Source organism: Dermacentor silvarum, chromosome 2 (genome assembly GCF_013339745.2).
Source record: "Dermacentor silvarum isolate Dsil-2018 chromosome 2, BIME_Dsil_1.4, whole genome shotgun sequence".
NCBI lineage: Eukaryota > Metazoa > Arthropoda > Arachnida > Ixodida > Ixodidae > Dermacentor > Dermacentor silvarum.
Window position 1 is genome coordinate 54,212,601 of NC_051155.1, and position 17,394 is coordinate 54,229,994.

General features: G+C 50.1%; 1 protein-coding gene across 6 annotated transcripts in view; it reads left to right on the plus strand.

Moving 5' to 3' along the window:
• LOC119440036 (uncharacterized) overlaps nucleotides 1–17,394 on the plus strand; it is a 120,077-nt gene that overhangs the window by 51,392 nt on the left and 51,291 nt on the right. For 2 of the 6 annotated variants that reach the window (XM_049661322.1, XM_049661320.1), the window contains exons 8-10: nucleotides 1,617–1,902; nucleotides 6,885–6,952; nucleotides 16,661–16,740. In XM_049661322.1, coding sequence (XP_049517279.1) covers nucleotides 1,617–1,902; nucleotides 6,885–6,952; nucleotides 16,661–16,740 — 434 coding nt within the window. The remainder of the gene's footprint in view (nucleotides 1–1,616; nucleotides 1,903–6,884; nucleotides 6,953–16,660; nucleotides 16,741–17,394) is intronic. The other 4 variants (XM_049661321.1, XM_049661324.1, XM_049661325.1 and 1 more) reach the window with 3 other exon arrangements.

Here is a 17,394-nt window from a genome sequence, read left to right on the forward strand (position 1 = left end):
ACGATATATCTGTTATAACAATGAGTCAACTTAACAGTATCAACTTAACAGTATCAACTTATGCATTAGGGCTATGAGAAAAAAACCCATATACATATAACGATTATTTATTCACCACATATCGGATATAACGATTGAAATTTTGCTTCTGGGTGGCGTTTCTCATGCAGAATAATCTTGAAATTTGCATTCCTGAGTTGCCTTTAACCAATACGGGCCAAAAAGTTTGCCTACGCGAGTTCGTATCTGCCGCCATTACCACGCAGCGCATCCCGGCCGCATGCCGCTTCAAAAAGCCACGGAGAGCATCACAAGTTGGCGCAGCGTGCACAAGATAGTGCCAGCTGCTTCGTGTTGCCGGCAGTCGTGCAAGCGTTCATAGAAGGAAGGAGTGGAAAAAAAAACAAAAAAAACAAGCTCTCTGTCTCTCAGCGAGCACGGAAATTCGCCGGGGAAGCGCAGTGGAAGGTGCGCCGACAAAAGGCAAAGCTGCGCCTCTCGAGACGAAACTGCAAATTTTGCAAGACTAGAAGCAGTACGAGCTCGCGCATTCGATGATATCCATGATTATGAAAACCGGTAGTGCCACGATCGTGAAGGCTATATATAAGCAGTGGCCATGCCGATCAACGGAAAAGGCGGGATTTGTGCACCAGGACGAAACCCCCATGGGCAAAATCAACACGGTGGAAGCCGCTGACATTACCGAACTCTGGGAGTGCGTCGCTACTGACGATGAAATCGGTGATGCTTCGATGGAAGAGTTTCTGAGTGCAGATAGTGCTGCCTCATTCTGCGAAGAGATCTACGATGGGGCGATCGTTGTCGTGACAGATGGCGGCGTTGTACGATGGAGGCGACGTCAGCCGCAGCAGTGACGACGAGATTGACAATGGCCTGTCTTTGACACCGACCCCGATGTTCAACCAAAGTGCAGTTTCGTCGATCGAGTCGCTCATTGATTTAATGCACACTAAATAATAGCCGGCAGTGTTCGCGCAGCAGCTGGACGCGCGATGCATACGGTGTTGTTGATCTGAAACTTCTGCGAAAGCAGGTGCAGATTTCTATTTTAGTGGGCCGAACGATGAGGCGCTATTTAGAGGTATAAATAAACGTTTTATTCTTCACAGCCTACTTTCTACAACGTCAATGTCTTATCACAAGTGGCAAATTTGGTTTCGGGACTGCAATGGTATATCCGGCAGTTTTTTTTCTTTTTTTCTTTTTTTTTTTACGGCACTACAGATATAGTGATCGGTTATAACGATGGTATTTTTTGTTCTTCTTGATATCCTTATAAGTGGACTGCACTGTACTGCCAAATGAATCAGTGGTGTGTTTTGGCATTTTTCCGGCATCTTGTTTAATTCGACCCACCAAATATCAATTTCGTCGGTCCCGTTAGGGCTGAATTATATGCAGCCGACTGTAGTCATATCTATAAAATAATCAATTTGATTGACAGTTAAATTTCATTGTATGCCTTTGTTTTGGAAATTGAAATTTGATATTATTCGCGCACCCCTAAATATAAGGAAACGTTTGCGAGATGTTCTCAGCAGTGCAGATGTTGTCTCTTCATAGGGTGCTTCTTGCATGCTATCTTGATGCAGTAGTTGTGCCGAGGGCAGTAGGTGAAGAAGAATCCGTGAATCGGGTAACAGCACAGGCAGCAGAGCAACCCTTAGAGCAGCCCTCTAAGCAGCTCAAGCAACTGCAACTAGAGCAGCCGATGGAACAGCCGGTGGAGCAGCCATTGAAGATGTCAGAGGTACAGCCGGCAGAAAAGGAGCCTGAACAGCCCACAGGATGTCGTGCAGTAGCGCCAGTGGAGCATTCAGGGGAAGAGATGGCAGAAGAGCCATCAAAGGACATTGAGCAGGAGTCCCCTTCATCACCGTAAGTCACACCAGCTGTGTCTGGAGTAAAATCTGTCCCTAACCCTTTTCAGTCATGCGGTCTCCACATGGAGAGACACACCTTACTTTGGAATGTTCCGACAATGTTCCATTTCATACATACCAGATGATGCTACAAAGGCTGGATAAATTTATTTCACTCCAACGCACGCTCAACGACATTGAGTTTAAAACCGGCCGTATAGCTAGCGTACTGGCCTATTGTAGCTTACGCAGCAGGTGCCCAAGGAAGTTTTCCGCAAAACACAAACCACACACAAACAAAAGCAGCAATGGAATGGCGGCGAGCTTACGTTGTTTGTTGCTTTGTTTGCACGCCGCCGCACTTGCGTGGTGCTATAAGCAAGGAAGTTTCTTTTGCATTCGACAGATGGCGCTTCGTGGAAAAAAGGTGCGATTCGCGAAAAAGGTGCGAATTGTGTCGCGGGCGGCTCTTTAGCATGGTTCTAAATAAACTGTTTTAAAACATTTTTACATTGTTGCTTGAGATATAACGGAGTGATTTTACGTTATTACAATTGTCTACGGCACTGGCAATCGCACCGAAATAAAGTGAACAGATAATACACACCAACTTTTGAAGCGGACACACACACACGCACACACAGACAGACACACATGCACTCACGCGTGCACACACACACGCGTGCGCGCACAGGGAGAGACAGACACAGACAAAAAATATATCCTGACAATAGTGGGGGTGGGTTCATTAGGCAAGGGCGTTCATTACGAGAAAGCACACAGAACAACCTAGTCGCTAGGGTATCTGTTAGAAAGCTCTGAAAGGCATTTACGAGTAGATACTTGAATTGTTTCTGAATAGTTTTAAGATTTTCAAAGCTCTTCATTTAGGTTTAATGTCCAAGCTTCCAAAATGAAAAGAAGTTTTCCTGAAGCCAAGCTCTGAGCATGGCTGAGCGCACACACAGCCCACGTGCCCTGTCTTGGGGGTAATCTGCAGCAGATGCAAAAGCTGGGCAAGTCGAGATGGTCATGACGTCATGTGCACCGTGCTACTGCACATTTAGTGCTGGAGGTCGCTTAATCTGGAGTTTCAGAAACAAAGCGTTCGGCAGTGCTCTTCATGATACCGTCGTCCACTGCAGGTGACACTACCAGCCGCAGCGGCGGAGTAAATGCGAAAGCTTTGCAACCTTCACTTCTTACCGCCGATGTGAAAATATTGTTGACACGGCATAAAGCTGTATATTTGATTGCCGACTCTCAAATGCAGTAAAATTTTCAGCGAAATCTTTTTCTAATTGAAATGCGTTTTTTTCAGTTGCCCGATAATTTGGTAAATCTTACGGCCCCTTCCATGTTAGAAGAATTTATGAGCAGATGTACTTGTTGCAAATAAAGAAGGGGCGCCGAGCACGCACATAGTTGCTACCAGATGACGAACGAGTCAGACGTCCGGGTCTAGGTGTAATCCCCATCGTTGTTTTGCTACAAGTTGGTGCCGAAACCTGCCCTGTCGTCTGGCCCTCTTGTTCCGGCAATGGAGCAACTCCGTACCAAGCGCAGCTTCATCCGGAGAGCCATCACCAAGTCCATTTCTACGATCGACGCCCTGCTGTCAGATGAGGCCACCCCTGTGCAGGTGCTGCACCAGCACCTCGAGCTCGTCTTGCCAAAGCAGGTGGAGCTCGTTCGACACGCTCACGGATGCAGACATGAAGGCAGACCTGACCACAGCTTTTGAGTTCAAACAAAAGGTCAGCTTCACCAGGACAAGCGTGCGCCTCGCTACTGAGCCGCGTCCACTGATCCTTCCTGGTCCTACCGCACAACTTGCGTCGCCACTGTACCCAGCTGCTCCTTCCACCTTGCCCGGAGTGTCACCCGTGGCATCTTTCTTCCACGTTGCCCTGCCAAAGCTTCACATCCCGAGCTTTTCTGGGGAGCGACGCGAGTGGCAAGGCTTTTGGGACCAGTACGAGGCAAGCATTCACGGCAATGACTCGCTATCGAAGATAGACAAATTTAAATACCTGCTGACGTACCTGTCCGGGTCAGCTAAAAAAGCAATTGAGGGTATCCACCTCGCCGAGGCAAACTACGATGTTGCCATTAAGGTGCTGTCTGACCGATTCTGCCGTCACAACATGCTGGTTGATGACCATCTGGGCCACCTACTCGCAAGGCACCTATTCGTAGTTCCGCCGATTAGACAAGCTTCGAAATCTTATGACGAGATCACTTTCCACACAAGCGCACTAAGGGGGCCTTGGCATTTCACCAGATGAGTATGCTGCTGTTCTGCGATGCGTCATCATCAAGGCCTTACCACCTGACCTTGGTACCCTGTACTGTCAGCGGCTGAAGGAGGCTTCTTCGTCGAACCACGATGACATGGCAGCGGTTACAGGAGACAAGTCGCAGCAAGTAAAACATCTGATGACCTTCCTACAAATTCAAGTCGAGGCGAGTGAGGAAGGCGCTTTTGACCAAGCCAGCTCATTTGCAAGCCAGCGACATCATCCACGTGAATCGCGACCCCTGGAGCTAAACCCGCCCTCTGCGGCAGCACTATCACTGAAGTAAGGTCACTGTACACGCGTCCCTGCCTCATGTGCAACACATCGGGCCATACAGTACAGGAATGCTCCACGTCATTCACTTCCGAAGAAAAATGCAGGAGGCTTCAGGCGCGCAGGCATTCTTTCTGCTGCGCCAAGTGCAACCACGTTGCCAGTGAATGCCGAAGCGCCAGAAATTTGCAATGTGCCCACTTTGCTGGCCAACACTTGACGTCGCTGTGCAATGTGTGTACTCCGACTCAAAACCAAGCAAAGCATCTGGGCAATGCGTCTGCACTATCCGTGCGACGCGCAAGCAGGCCGGAGTCAATCCACACACCACCTCCTACAACATCTGTGTCTGCAAGGGACACCGGTCTTATGCCGTTATTTGTACAGACGGGCAGAGCTTGGGCTGTCGCAGCAGCAAGGTTAATTTTGCTGTGTTTCCTGCTAGACACGGGCAGTCAGCGCACTTTCATTCGGACTGACGTTGCTCGAGCACTTAATTGCCCGGTTCAAGGCGTTGAGCGCCTCACCCTATTCACTTTCCGGGAAAACGCATCGACCTGTGACCCCTACATGTAACCGAGTCTCCATCACACTCTGAAGCCAGCACAGTACCAAGGAGACCACTATAGATGCCCTCGAAGTGCCGGAAATCTCTGCGGTAACCAGTCCACTAGCGGATGGCGCGATCATCACCATGATGACACACCACGGTCTTGTTCCCGCTGATGCATGCTCTGAAGCGACGACATTTCGGGAGGACAAGATCAGCATCCTGATAGGCTCCGACTTCTACTGGGACGTTGTAACCGGACATATAAGTCGACTATCACCACAAGTTACTGCAGTGGAAACCCGTTTTGGATGGACGGTCCAGGGAACCCTCCACAACTTCTCCCAAGGTTCAACGGTACAAAGCACGTCTCTGGTCTTTGATAATGGAGAGCCTCCTAGAGACGATGTGCTGACAAAGTCTCCCAACGCCAAGAAATGTCCACCTCCCACAAGGCTGTCCACTCGGAACAGACGAGGCTCAAAGTCGCTGCCAACGATGGTCGCATGCACTCCAAATGGCAATTCAACGACGAGCACAAGCATGACAAGGCGCAACTACGTCAATACGCAGGTGTACAAGCGCCGCCCTTCCGGAATGAATGCTGGCACACAACGGTCCAGCAAAGCTTACCTTACACGGAGACACACGTACTGCACAAATGCTACGTCGAGCCCCGACTGGCAAACATGCAACGTGCTTGCCTCAAGCCTTGGGCGCCATGCTACCCCAATCATCAAGCATCGATCTGCGACGTTGAAGCATGCATCAAAAAGCTTTAGCAGACCATCTGTGGAAGCGCTGGCGCAAGGAGTAGTACTTGCTGATTCTGCGCTCGGCACACGAGGCAACATCGAACCTGCCCCCACGGCTTCAAGTTGGAGACGTCGTCCTGGTGCGTGACGACGATTAGCCGCCTATCCTGTGGAAGCTGACACGGGTGACAGAACTGCTTCCTGGTCGCGACGGCGTCGCTCGAGCATGCTGCCTGAAGTTGGCGTCCGGCTCCGTGATAAGGCGTCTTGTTCAAAAGGTTTACCTTCTTGAAGCCGGCAACCTCTAGCAATTTTTTCGACCGCGGGAATGAGCTGCAAATAAAGATGTGTTGAGCGCTCGCAGCAGCCATGGGCGCTGCTGGCTTAGTTGCTACCAGATGACGAACGAGTCAGACGTCTGGATCTGGGTCTAATGCCTGTTGTTTTGCTGTAGTAGTTATTTGTATAAAAGCTTAAATTTCGATATAATGAAATTTCGATAACGAAGTGACAATTTTACCGAATTTTTTATAACGAGGTTTAACTGTATGTGTGACCCACCCTGTAACTATCTGAAAGGTGTAGGGTGAGTGGATCAAAACTGTTTTAAAAAGATTTAATTTTAAGACAGAGTTATTTGGACGCAACCATGGCCACGTTAATTGCAAGACACATTCGAGACGACCTTTGCACAACCATATCTCCATTCCCATGGTGGCCCAGCTCCCGTTAGTAAAATTGTATGGGTGGTTGCTGCAGATGTCCCACTAGGTAATAATGTGAGAAACTCTGATACTCGCCGCAGTGGTGCAGTGACTGTGGCATTGTACGGCCGAGCTCAAGATTGCGTGTTTGATCCCGGCCACGACAGCCACATTTTGATTGGGGGTGAAATCCAAAAAATTGTGCGTGTTTAGATTTAGGTGCACGTTAAAGTAACCCCAAGACGGCTTCTCTCATAGTCCCAGTGTTAATTTGGGATGTTTAACACCATGAATGAATGAATGAATCACGAAAACCCGGTAATTCCCTCGATCTGCTTGGCATTTGCGCTGCAGCTTGTCTAGCCTGCTACAAAAGCCAAATGGTCAAGGCGCCCGTCTCTGTACTTTGATTGCAGGTGCCAAGATTTGTATATCTGCAGCAGTCCCAGCAGCGGTGATGAGCTCGTCATTGATGAGGGATTACGTAAGTGTGTGTTTTATATTTACTAAATTTCCTGACATTTAGTTAGGCTAATATTACTAGGGTTGCAGAATATGGCAAATGAGTTCAGTGGAATCCTGCAAGGTGGGGAAAGTAACATGAAAGGGAAAAATTATCTCCTAGCCTCCTGGTTAGCTCAGATGGTAGAGCAATGCTTGCTGGTTCTAGAAGTGAAAATTTACATAAAAGAGGGGTAGCAATGCACCTGCAATTGTAATGCGCGCACAACACAAGATTGAAGCAGGACAAAGTTGGTGATGCTTTTGCTTTCGACATGCAACCAATGTCTTACTTGCAAGAACTCATTCTTTCTGAATGTGCATGTCACCTGCCGTGGTTGCCTAGTGGCTTTGATGTCGTGCTGCTAAGCACGAGGTCATGGACTCAAATCCCAGCCGCAACGGCCGTGTTTCGATGGGGGTGAAATGCTAAAACGCCTGAGTACCGTGCATTTGGAGCATGTTAAAGAACCCTCGGAGGTCAAAATTAATCCGGAGCCCCCACCACAACGTGCTTCGTAATCAGATCGTAGTTATGGCGTGCAAAACCCCAGAATTTAATTTAATTTTAATTAATGTGCATGTCATGCTCTAGGTACAATGTAGATCACTAGCGTAACCATTAATAATGTAGAACTGGCTACAACGCGGCCTTTTCTGACTCCTGTTTATCCTCCCATAGAACTCCATGTATACGCATACCGCTTACAGTGCAGCCGCGCGAGACGAAATACCAAGTATAATGCGGCTTCCGCGGGAAAATCCTGCCGACAAGCGCGGTAGCGAGCAGGCTTCTTAACGAGGTGCGCCCGCCGATGGGAGAGGAGAGCAACGTGGGCGATGCGGAAGCGGAGCATGAGACGTGGAGCGAACGAAAAAAAATGGTGGCAGTGCAATGCGGGCGCGCGGTGGTTGCCTAGGCGACAGAGGAGCCTTTTGCTTGGCTACTTATCGGCGGTGTGCTTTGTACAGAACGTGGCTTCAGTTTCTGTGCACCCGTTGCAATGCGTGTCGTGAAGTGCAGATATCGCATGTGCGACGCTGCAAGTTTAAGCAGCGTTCCATAAACTTAGTTTGGAGCTATTAACCTTTATGTGCACTTGCGAGCTTTCGCCGTTCCTACTAGTGTGCACACTTACAGACTTGGCAGGCATTCGGAGTAGTTGCTGTGGCTGATCGCACGAGGAACCAAACTCCGCTACGTATGCGTTGCAGTCAGTTCAGCCCACGCCGTGATCACATGCGTAGTCCCTGCGTAATCGTCTGCAGGTACGAACATATCAAGGGCGAGCTTCCGGCGACGGCATGCCACCCAAAACCCTGCCAGCTAGGCCTAACCAGCGCACCTCGTCAGAGACCAAAGTTGTGGTTTGGTGCCGCGTCAACGAAATTCATTGCAATGGATGTATGGCATATGGAAAGCGTAGAAACCATCTTGATAATGAAAGTGAGGGCACAAACTCTTGAATGGAGGCAACTTGGTCCGCGGTTGCCATGTTTTCGACACCGTGCATACACCGATCACTATGAGAAATCAGATGACACACTGTACTGCGCCTGAAATTTCAATCGCCATGGTGCTTTCTTTTTTTTTTCTTTTGAAAAAACTATTATTACTTTGCTGCTTCATGTGAAGACCTTTCAGCTTTCATAAACTTAAACGGATGCAAAACTCCTGTGGTCGCACACCTTGATTCTCGGATGTGTGTGGCTACTTGGTCTACATGTCTTGTATATGTGCAGGCCTTGAAAATCGTTGTTTTGGTTATAGTGCGGATATCCGCGACTCTGGCGACTTTCGTTATAAGTGGTCTACACTGTACATTAATGCTATTGGAGTACAGCATCACCCCCCCCCCCCCCTGCAAAACAGATCATCATCATCATCAGCCTATATTTATGTCCACTGCAGGACAAAGGCCTCTCCCTGTGATCTCCAATTACCCCAGTCTTGCGCTAGCTGATTCCTAGCTTGCACCTGTAAATTTCATAACGTCATCACCCCATCTAGTTTTCTGCCGTCCTCGACTGCGCTTCCCTTCTCTTGGTATCCATTCTGTAAGTCTGATGGTCCACGGGTTATTCATCCTACGCATTACATCGCCTGCCCAGCTCCATTTTTCCTCTTAATGTCAGCATATCAACTAGAATATCGGCTATCCCCGTTTGCTCTCTGATCCACACCGCTCTCTTCCTCTCTCTTCTTCTCACACCGCTTCTTCCTGTCTCTTCCTATCAAGCAAGAAAAATATACATAAATTGTACTGAAGGCTGATTGACCGCGCTTCGATGTCTGGGGAAAGAAGACGACGATGAGTGTGGTTGTTGTTGACGCTCTAGCTCGCGCTCGCCGGTAACCAGACCTGCCTTTCGGATAGCCTTCTGTAACGCCACATCGAGGCCTGCTTGAAGACCAACACCCCCATTTTAAGTGGTGGAGGTAGCGGGGTACTGTCCATCCTGGAACTTCGCAGCCGTACGCTACCATCAGCTTTCACCATGACTGATCCTGGCCCATCGCAAGCTGCTCCCGTGCCAACGACAATCCACTGTGCTGGCGTGCCCCGACAACGGGACCCACCTGTATTTAGCGGCACCGACGACCAGGACGTCGAGGATTGGATCGCCGAGTACGAACGAGTGAGCTCTAGTAACAAATGGGATGACCGCGCCAAGCTCACGAACGTTCACTTTTACATCACTAATGTAGCCGGCCTCTGGTTCAAAAACCATGAAACCGAAATCACGAGCTGGTCGACCTTTACGGCAGCCGTCGCGGAGGTCTTCGGTCGTCCCGCCGTGCGCCGGCTTCGCGCGGAACAGCGCTTGCGCAGTCGAGTCCAATGCAGGGAGGAGACGTTTACAAGCTACATCGAAGATGTTCTCTCCCTGTGCAAGCGCGTCGACCCATCTCTCACTGAAGGAGAAAAAATAAAGCAAATCATGAAAGGAGTCGACGACGACGCATTTCAGATGCTTGTCGCTAGGAACCCCCAGACGGTAGCCGACGTGATACAACTCTGCCAGACTTACGACGAGCTGCGAAAGCAGCGTGCGTCGACGCGCCGTGCTGCTCAAGATACAGCAGACATTTCCACCCTTGCCAGCGACGCCACTGCCGATCACACCGTTTTGCTGCCACACATAAAGCAGTTCATCCGCGAGGAAGTTGCACGTCAACTTTCCCTTGTCGCCCACACACCTGAGCCAGCGCCGTCATCTTTAGATCCACCTCTTCGTCATTTCATTGAGACGCAAGTCGCCCAGGCACTACCAACTGCCCCGCCGGCGTTGCCTGTCCCTACGCCATTAACTTACGCTGCCGCTCTTGCCAGACCACAGGCCCCATCTCTTTCTGGCGCCTACCGTGCCACCGGGTCCTTCTACACGTCGCCGCCACCCTCACGCCCGGTGCCCCATCCTTCTGCGCCCACCGGACCATCTGTTGTGAATCCGTGGCGTACCATTGATAACCGGCCCATATGCTTCGCATGTGGTCTTGCGGGCCATATAGCCCGCCACTGTCACCGTCGCAGCTTCCGCTCTCAACATGGTGTGGCTTCGCCAACCTATCAAGGTGCTCAGCACTCACCACGAGTTCCTTCTCCCGTCGCCGACCCGTTTTCTACACGCCGCCCGTATGACTCACGCCGGTCATCTTCTCCCCGTCGCCGATCCATCTCCCCGATGCTTCGCCGACCTAGCCCCGCACGAGAGGAAAACTAACAGCCGCAGTTCCCGAGGCAAGAACTGCGCCGTCATCGAACTCTCCAAGACCTCATTTTTACCCGCCTAACGAAATTGATTTATTGGTAGAAGGTATCGCCGTACGTGCACTTGTCGACACAGGAGCTGTTGTTTCTGTAATTAGCGAAAAATTGTGCCGCGATCTGAGAAAAGTGACCACCCCGCTTACCGATGTTTCCCTGCGTACGGCGACCTCGCATCACGTCAAGCCTACCGCTCAGTGCACAGCCCGTGTAATTATTCAAAATGTTATGTATGCCGTTAAGTTTGTCGTCCTGCCCCGATCATCCTACGACGTAATCCTAGGATGGGATTTTCTGTCTACTCATCAAGCCCTCGTGGACTGCGCGCGTGCCGAACTCACATTGTCGACGCCGTGCCCTGACCTCGATGACCACGCTCCCCCTAAAGTGTTTGCCGCGGCTGACGTCCACATCGCCCCTTTGTCCGTCGTTCTGGTACCGGTGTTTTCGCCTGCCGCCGCCAACTCACCTGTTTTGTTTTCGCCATCTGCAGCTCCTGCTCGGCGCCGAAACTTCCTCCTCCCGTGGGCTGTCATCAACTTCTGCAATGGTTCTGCGGCTATCTACGTGTGCAATGTATCTGAATGTCCGTCACTTCTACTACGCGGCGAGTGTCTGGGAAGCTTCGAGACTTTTGACTGCCTTTTCGAGGATGCAATGCTTGGCGATAAGGCATCACTACCGATTTGTGCCATCGCTCCTGCCGTTGACACCGACGATCCTGACGACATATTCTTAAATGCCGTCGATTCCGCCCTCACACCTGCGCAGCACAACTTGATTGTGCAACTCCTGCAGCGTTTTCGAGCCTCCTTCGACCACAACCAGTCTTCCTTAGGTCGAACATCAGCAGTTGTTCATCGGATCGATACCGGTCAACAAGCACCATTGCGCCAGCGCCCATATCGTGTGTCGACTGCAGAACGCCGTGTCATCGATGAGCAGGTAGACGATATGCTGAAACGTGGAATAATCCAGCCCTCCAGCAGTCCCTGGGCCTCTCCAGTTGTGCTGGTAAAGAAAAAGGACGGATCCATCCGGTTCTGCGTGGATTACCGCCGTCTTAATCGAATAACCCGCAAGGATGTGTACCCTCTACCACGCATCGACGATGCCCTGGACTGCCTACAGGGAGCAGAATTCTTCTCGTCCTTAGATCTGCGCTCGGGATACTGGCAGGTGCCGATGGCAGAGGCCGATCGCGAAAAAACGGCTTTTGTGACGCCCGATGGCCTGTATGAGTTCACAGTCATGCCCTTCGGCCTCTGCAACGCGCCTGCTACTTTCGAGCGCATGATGGACACGATCCTTCGAGGCCTCAAGTGGCATATTTGCCTTTGTTATTTAGACGACATTGTGGTCTTTTCCTCCGATTTTGCGTCCCATCTAACTCGCCTCGAACAAGTTCTCGCTTGCCTCTCAGCTGCAGGACTGCAACTGAACTTGAAGAAATGCCACTTCGCCGCTCGAAAGCTTACGATTCTAGGTCATGTTGTTTCGAAGGACGGTATTCTCCCCGACCCTGCCAAACTTACAGCCGTTTCCGCGTTTCCCAAACCAAGTACCATGAAAGATCTCCGCAGCTTTATCGGCCTATGTTCTTATTTCCGACGCTTTATCCGCAATTTCGCTATGATCATCAACCCTTTGACCAAGCTCCTCGCTGGCAGTCATAACCTTTCGGCTTGGTCTCCTGCTTGCGACGACGCTTTCAACGAATTGCGCCGTCTCCTTACGTCGCCTCCTATACTGCGACACTTCGACCCCTCTGCACCCACTGAGATCCACACGGACGCCAGCGGTGTCGGGTTAGGCGCTATTCTTGCTCAACGGAAAGATGGGTTTGAAGAGTACGTCGTTGCCTATGCAAGCCGAACTCTCAACAAAGCCGAAGGCAACTATTCGGTGACTGAAAAAGAATGTCTTGCCATAATTTGGGCCATAGAGAAATTTCGTCCTTACGTGTACGGGCGCCCATTTGACGTAGTGACCGACCACCACGCCCTGTGCTGGTTGTCGTCACTGAAAGATCCAAGTGGTCGCCTCGCTCGATGGGCATTGCGCCTCCAGGAATACGACATCCGCGTCGTGTATCGCTCTGGTCGGAAACATTCGGATGCAGACGCCCTCTCCCGTTCACCCTTGCCTCCCGACCCTGTCTGCTTCACAAATACTACCTACGATACCAGCGCTCTTGCCATCTCTGACATGCCATCTGAGCAGCGCAAGGACCCGTGGGTGGCTTCCATTCTAGACTTTCAGTCTGGCCGGACTTCTGCTCCCACTTCTCGGACATTGCGTCGGCAGGCTGAACACTTCACCACTCGGGAAAACGTGCTGTACCGCCGGAATTACACCCCCGGCGGCCGTAAGTGGCTCCTCGTCATTCCCCGCCACCTGCGCTCCGAAATCTGCTCCACTTTCCACGACGACCCACAATGTGGCCACGCAGGTTTCCTGAAGACGTATTCACGTATTAGGCTTCGGTACTACTGGCGTGGCATGTACCGTTATGTTCGCCAGTATGTTCGGTCATGTTCCACGTGCCAGCGACGCAAGACTCCTCCTCAACACGCCGCTGGCCCCTTATTACCTCTGCCATGCCCCGCCCGACCATTTGACCGCGTCGGCATTGACATCTACGGTCCCCTTCCCAGTACACCAGACGGTAACCGTTGGATAATCGTTGCCGTCGATCACCTCACACGGTATGCCGAAACTTCACCTCTTCCGTCGTCCACAGCAAAAGACGTTGCCACTTTCATTCTTCACAATCTCGTCCTTCGTCATGGAGCTCCTCGAGAGTTGCTGAGTGACCGTGGTCGTGTGTTCCTCTCCGACGTTATCGCAGCATTGCTTCGTGAATGCCGTGTCGTTCACCGCACCACCAGTGCCTATCACCCACAGACCAACGGGATGACAGAACGTTTTAACCGCACCCTGGGCGACATGCTTGCTATGTACGTCTCGTCAGATCACTCCAATTGGGACCGAGTGCTACCTTTTGTTACGTACGCTTATAACACCGCCATTCAAAGCACAACTGGATTCTCCCCTTTCTTTCTCCTTCACGGACGCGAACCTTCTTGTACCATGGACACTATTCTTTTATACCGACCCGACGCCTCCGAGTCCACGACTCTATCTCAAGCAGCTACATACGCTGAAGAATGCCGCCAACTTGCACGTTCATTCACATCACAAGACCAGTGGCGCCAGAAGGAACACCACGATGCCTCCGCTACTCCTACGTGCTATGCTCCTGGCTCGCTAGTCTGGCTGCGTGTCCCGTCCACTACACCTGGCCTTTCAACGAAGCTGGTCTCCAAGTACCAGGGACCATATCGTGTACTTCAACAAACATCTCCGGTGAACTATCTCATCGAGCCGTTAGAACCGTCTTCTGACCATCGTCGTCGTGGCCAAGAAATTGTCCACGTGTCCAGACTCAAGCAGTGCTACGATCCCCCTGTGTTTTCTTGCCTCTAGGTCGCCAGGATGGCTCCTTATTCCGCGGGGGGTAATTGTACTGAAGGCGATTGACCGCGCTTCGATGTCTGGGGAAAGAAGACGACGATGAGTGTGGTTGTTATTGACGCTCTAGCTCGCGCTCGCCGGTAACCAGACCTGCCTTTCGGATAGCCTTCTGTAACGCCACATCGAGGCCTGCTTGAAGACCAACACCCCCATTTTAAAATAAATATGTGTGATACTGAGACCTGTTGTAATATGAGTGTTCCAGAACACGCGACAGTGCTATTGATGCCTATCAAGCTCACAACTATGCACCAAAACATCACCAGTAACCATTTTAAGGCGAAAGCCTTTAATGGCTCATACTCGCGGCGTCCGACCGTCTGTCCGTCCGTGCCCTGGAATGGTGCCAGCTGTGGCCTCTCCCCCTCATACTGAGCAATCACGTGATGGCACAGCGACGTGCGCGTCAACGCTCCTTAGTAATCTCTCTAGCTCTGAACTTACTGCAAAAGGCTGTTACCCCTTTGCCAAACACTCAACTTCGTGCAATATCGCAATGGTCCTGTGCATGCTCTTTAACTGTATGCAACTATGTACGACTGTCAATTACCGTTTTGCTGCTATGGGGCCTTACCAACTTGCTGCAATTTTGCTGACATGAGAGCATAGCTTACAATGCTGGGACCAACTGCTTCTTTGTAACATGCAGGGTAGGTCGTTCATTGAAGACATGATTGCAGGCATTCCAGCTTGATAGTGGCATCATTTTTAAAATACTTCCTACGCTTTTTCTAGACCCAGGAAGGTAGGAACAACGTACAGTGGAATCTCGATAATTCGAACTGGTAGGGACCCAAAAATTTGTTCGAAATAAAAGAAGTTCGAATTAAAGGAAGGAGGTATTTTTGAAGTATTCGAGCACGATGCACGAACGGTACGAGTCGTGAAATATCGCGGCGCGCAAGCGCCTAAAGAGCGCAACTGCCCGCGCCGGCCAACGCTCGGTTCCTGATAACGGCAGAAAACAAAACTTCAGGGAGCGGACCACGCCGGCATGGAGACCAACTGGTGCGCGTGGAGACCGTGGAATGTGAGGGAGGAGGGCAGCAGGGAAGCGGATTTGGCCTCCGCAACTTCGCCGCTTCGGTGGCTCCCCTCGCCCTCTCTCCCAAGTCCCTCGCGGCTCCCTCACCTTCGATGGTCTCCGCGCGCGCCCGCCCGCCACCGTGCCGGCACCAGCATAGCCCGCTCCCTGAAGTTTCGTTTTCTGCTGTTATCGGAAAGCAAGCGTTTGCCATACTGGGCCTCCGCCACTGCATTAAGGGGTCTCTCCAAAGTTTTTGCTCTTGGCGGTGTCGGAGCAATGCTGGTCGGAGGCGCCACCAAGTTATTTGGCGCGCTGCTGAGAGCATTGTCGGTCCGCGGTATGTTTGAATTAACCGTCGCAAATGCTTTCGTGTTCGAATTACCGAGTGTTTTCACCCATTGGAATACACATAACTTTGACGGGACCACAGTGTCAGTTCGAATAAACCGGCAGTTCGAATTAAGCATGTTCGAATTAACGAGATTCGACTGTATATACAACTGTATATACAGCCGCGGAACCTTTTTGCACCCGAGCCCTAGAATGAATACCTTAAAATTCGAATAACTGATACAAACTAATTTGAGATTTTCTCATGGGTGCACAAAGAACTAAAAAAAAAAAAAAAAAAAACTTCTTAATGGTCGTAAGACCACTGTGAACAATGTGCCATTAGTGTCACTCGTGTACAAAGTAAAAGGTTGGTTTGAGTGACGTGAGACCCCCTGTTTATAATTCAAAGCCCCTCTACAACGAAAACATGTGAAAAATTTTGTTGAAGCAGAAATGGCTACTGCAAAAAAAGAAAAAATGTTATACAGCAATGATTTTCTTGCCAGGCTGTACGCAAACATGGCTTATTTCTAAAAAATGAGTCAGCTTTTGCTGCTTCCCTGTTTTTTGATACTTATTCTGCGACATAGTTCTTGCACTTAGAGACCACGTGCAGAATATGTCGAAAGTAGCCTTGTCGAGCTCATTGTACACTGGCTGTGCCATCTGGGAGGTTGCTTTTGTGTTAGTCCTCTCATGTCCTTCATCCAGCTCTGTGCACAGTGCGACAATAATCAATCTTCATTCAAATTTTTATATTAATAATTAACAAAATGTAATTTAAAACACAACATTGTTTGAAATCACCCAAGATGCATCTTGTTATGGCAGCGTAGCCCGTTATTCCTTTCATGTGACCTACTGAGCTTGTGGCAGCATTGGTTACCACCTTCGTATTGTTCTCGGGTCTTTTGGTCACTTTCCTCGCTTCCGTGTATGAATTAATGAAAGCACTCATTAATTTTTCATTTTTGTGCTGGCATGCCTGTTGTTCATTTGCTGTGACTCCTGGTGCAATTTGCAGCAGGATCTCCTTCGCGGACACCCACTCCAGTATCTGCTTCTGACAGCGCTGCACCGGACGATGCTGCGGGTTTTCCTTGTGTAAGTAGTTTGGCTTCACTGCCTTCCTTTTGATGCATTCATTTTTAACTTTTTGTCTTATTTTCCATTTTGTGTCCGTTTTATATCGTCTTCTATCGGCAGCATGCAATTTTTGCGTGGTACAGGATCAGACAGTGAATAGCGTCTCTGATGACGGGAATTTCGTCTTTGACATCTGGAGCAGACGACACTGATTGTATCATGCCAGCACCAGTACTGATTGGACCATGCACCATACGTTTCATTTCTTCATTCTTGTCTGCTTCACATGCCATGGGTGAATTCCCCGCCACTAAAGAGAGACAGTCCTATAGAGCCTCTTGGAGTGACATAATTTTTTTATGGTTATCACCGCTCTCGTCACTTTCATTAGTATCCATGCCTTCGAATATAGCAACTATTGCTCAGTGAGTCGATGATGGCTCGTGTCTCGACTGCGTCATCTACGTGCAGAAATTCCTCCCAATGTCAAAAGTGTCGCCTTCCAAGGGGAACCACAGCTCTGCCAACTCCATACCGGCAAGATCCTTGACAGCCTCTTTGTCAGTAATGCAATCATGAACAAAGCTCACCTTCCTGAAACAATTTTATGTAATAGAAGGCTGCACCTCTGCCCACATATTGAACATGAATTGCACTGCCATCAGAAGATTG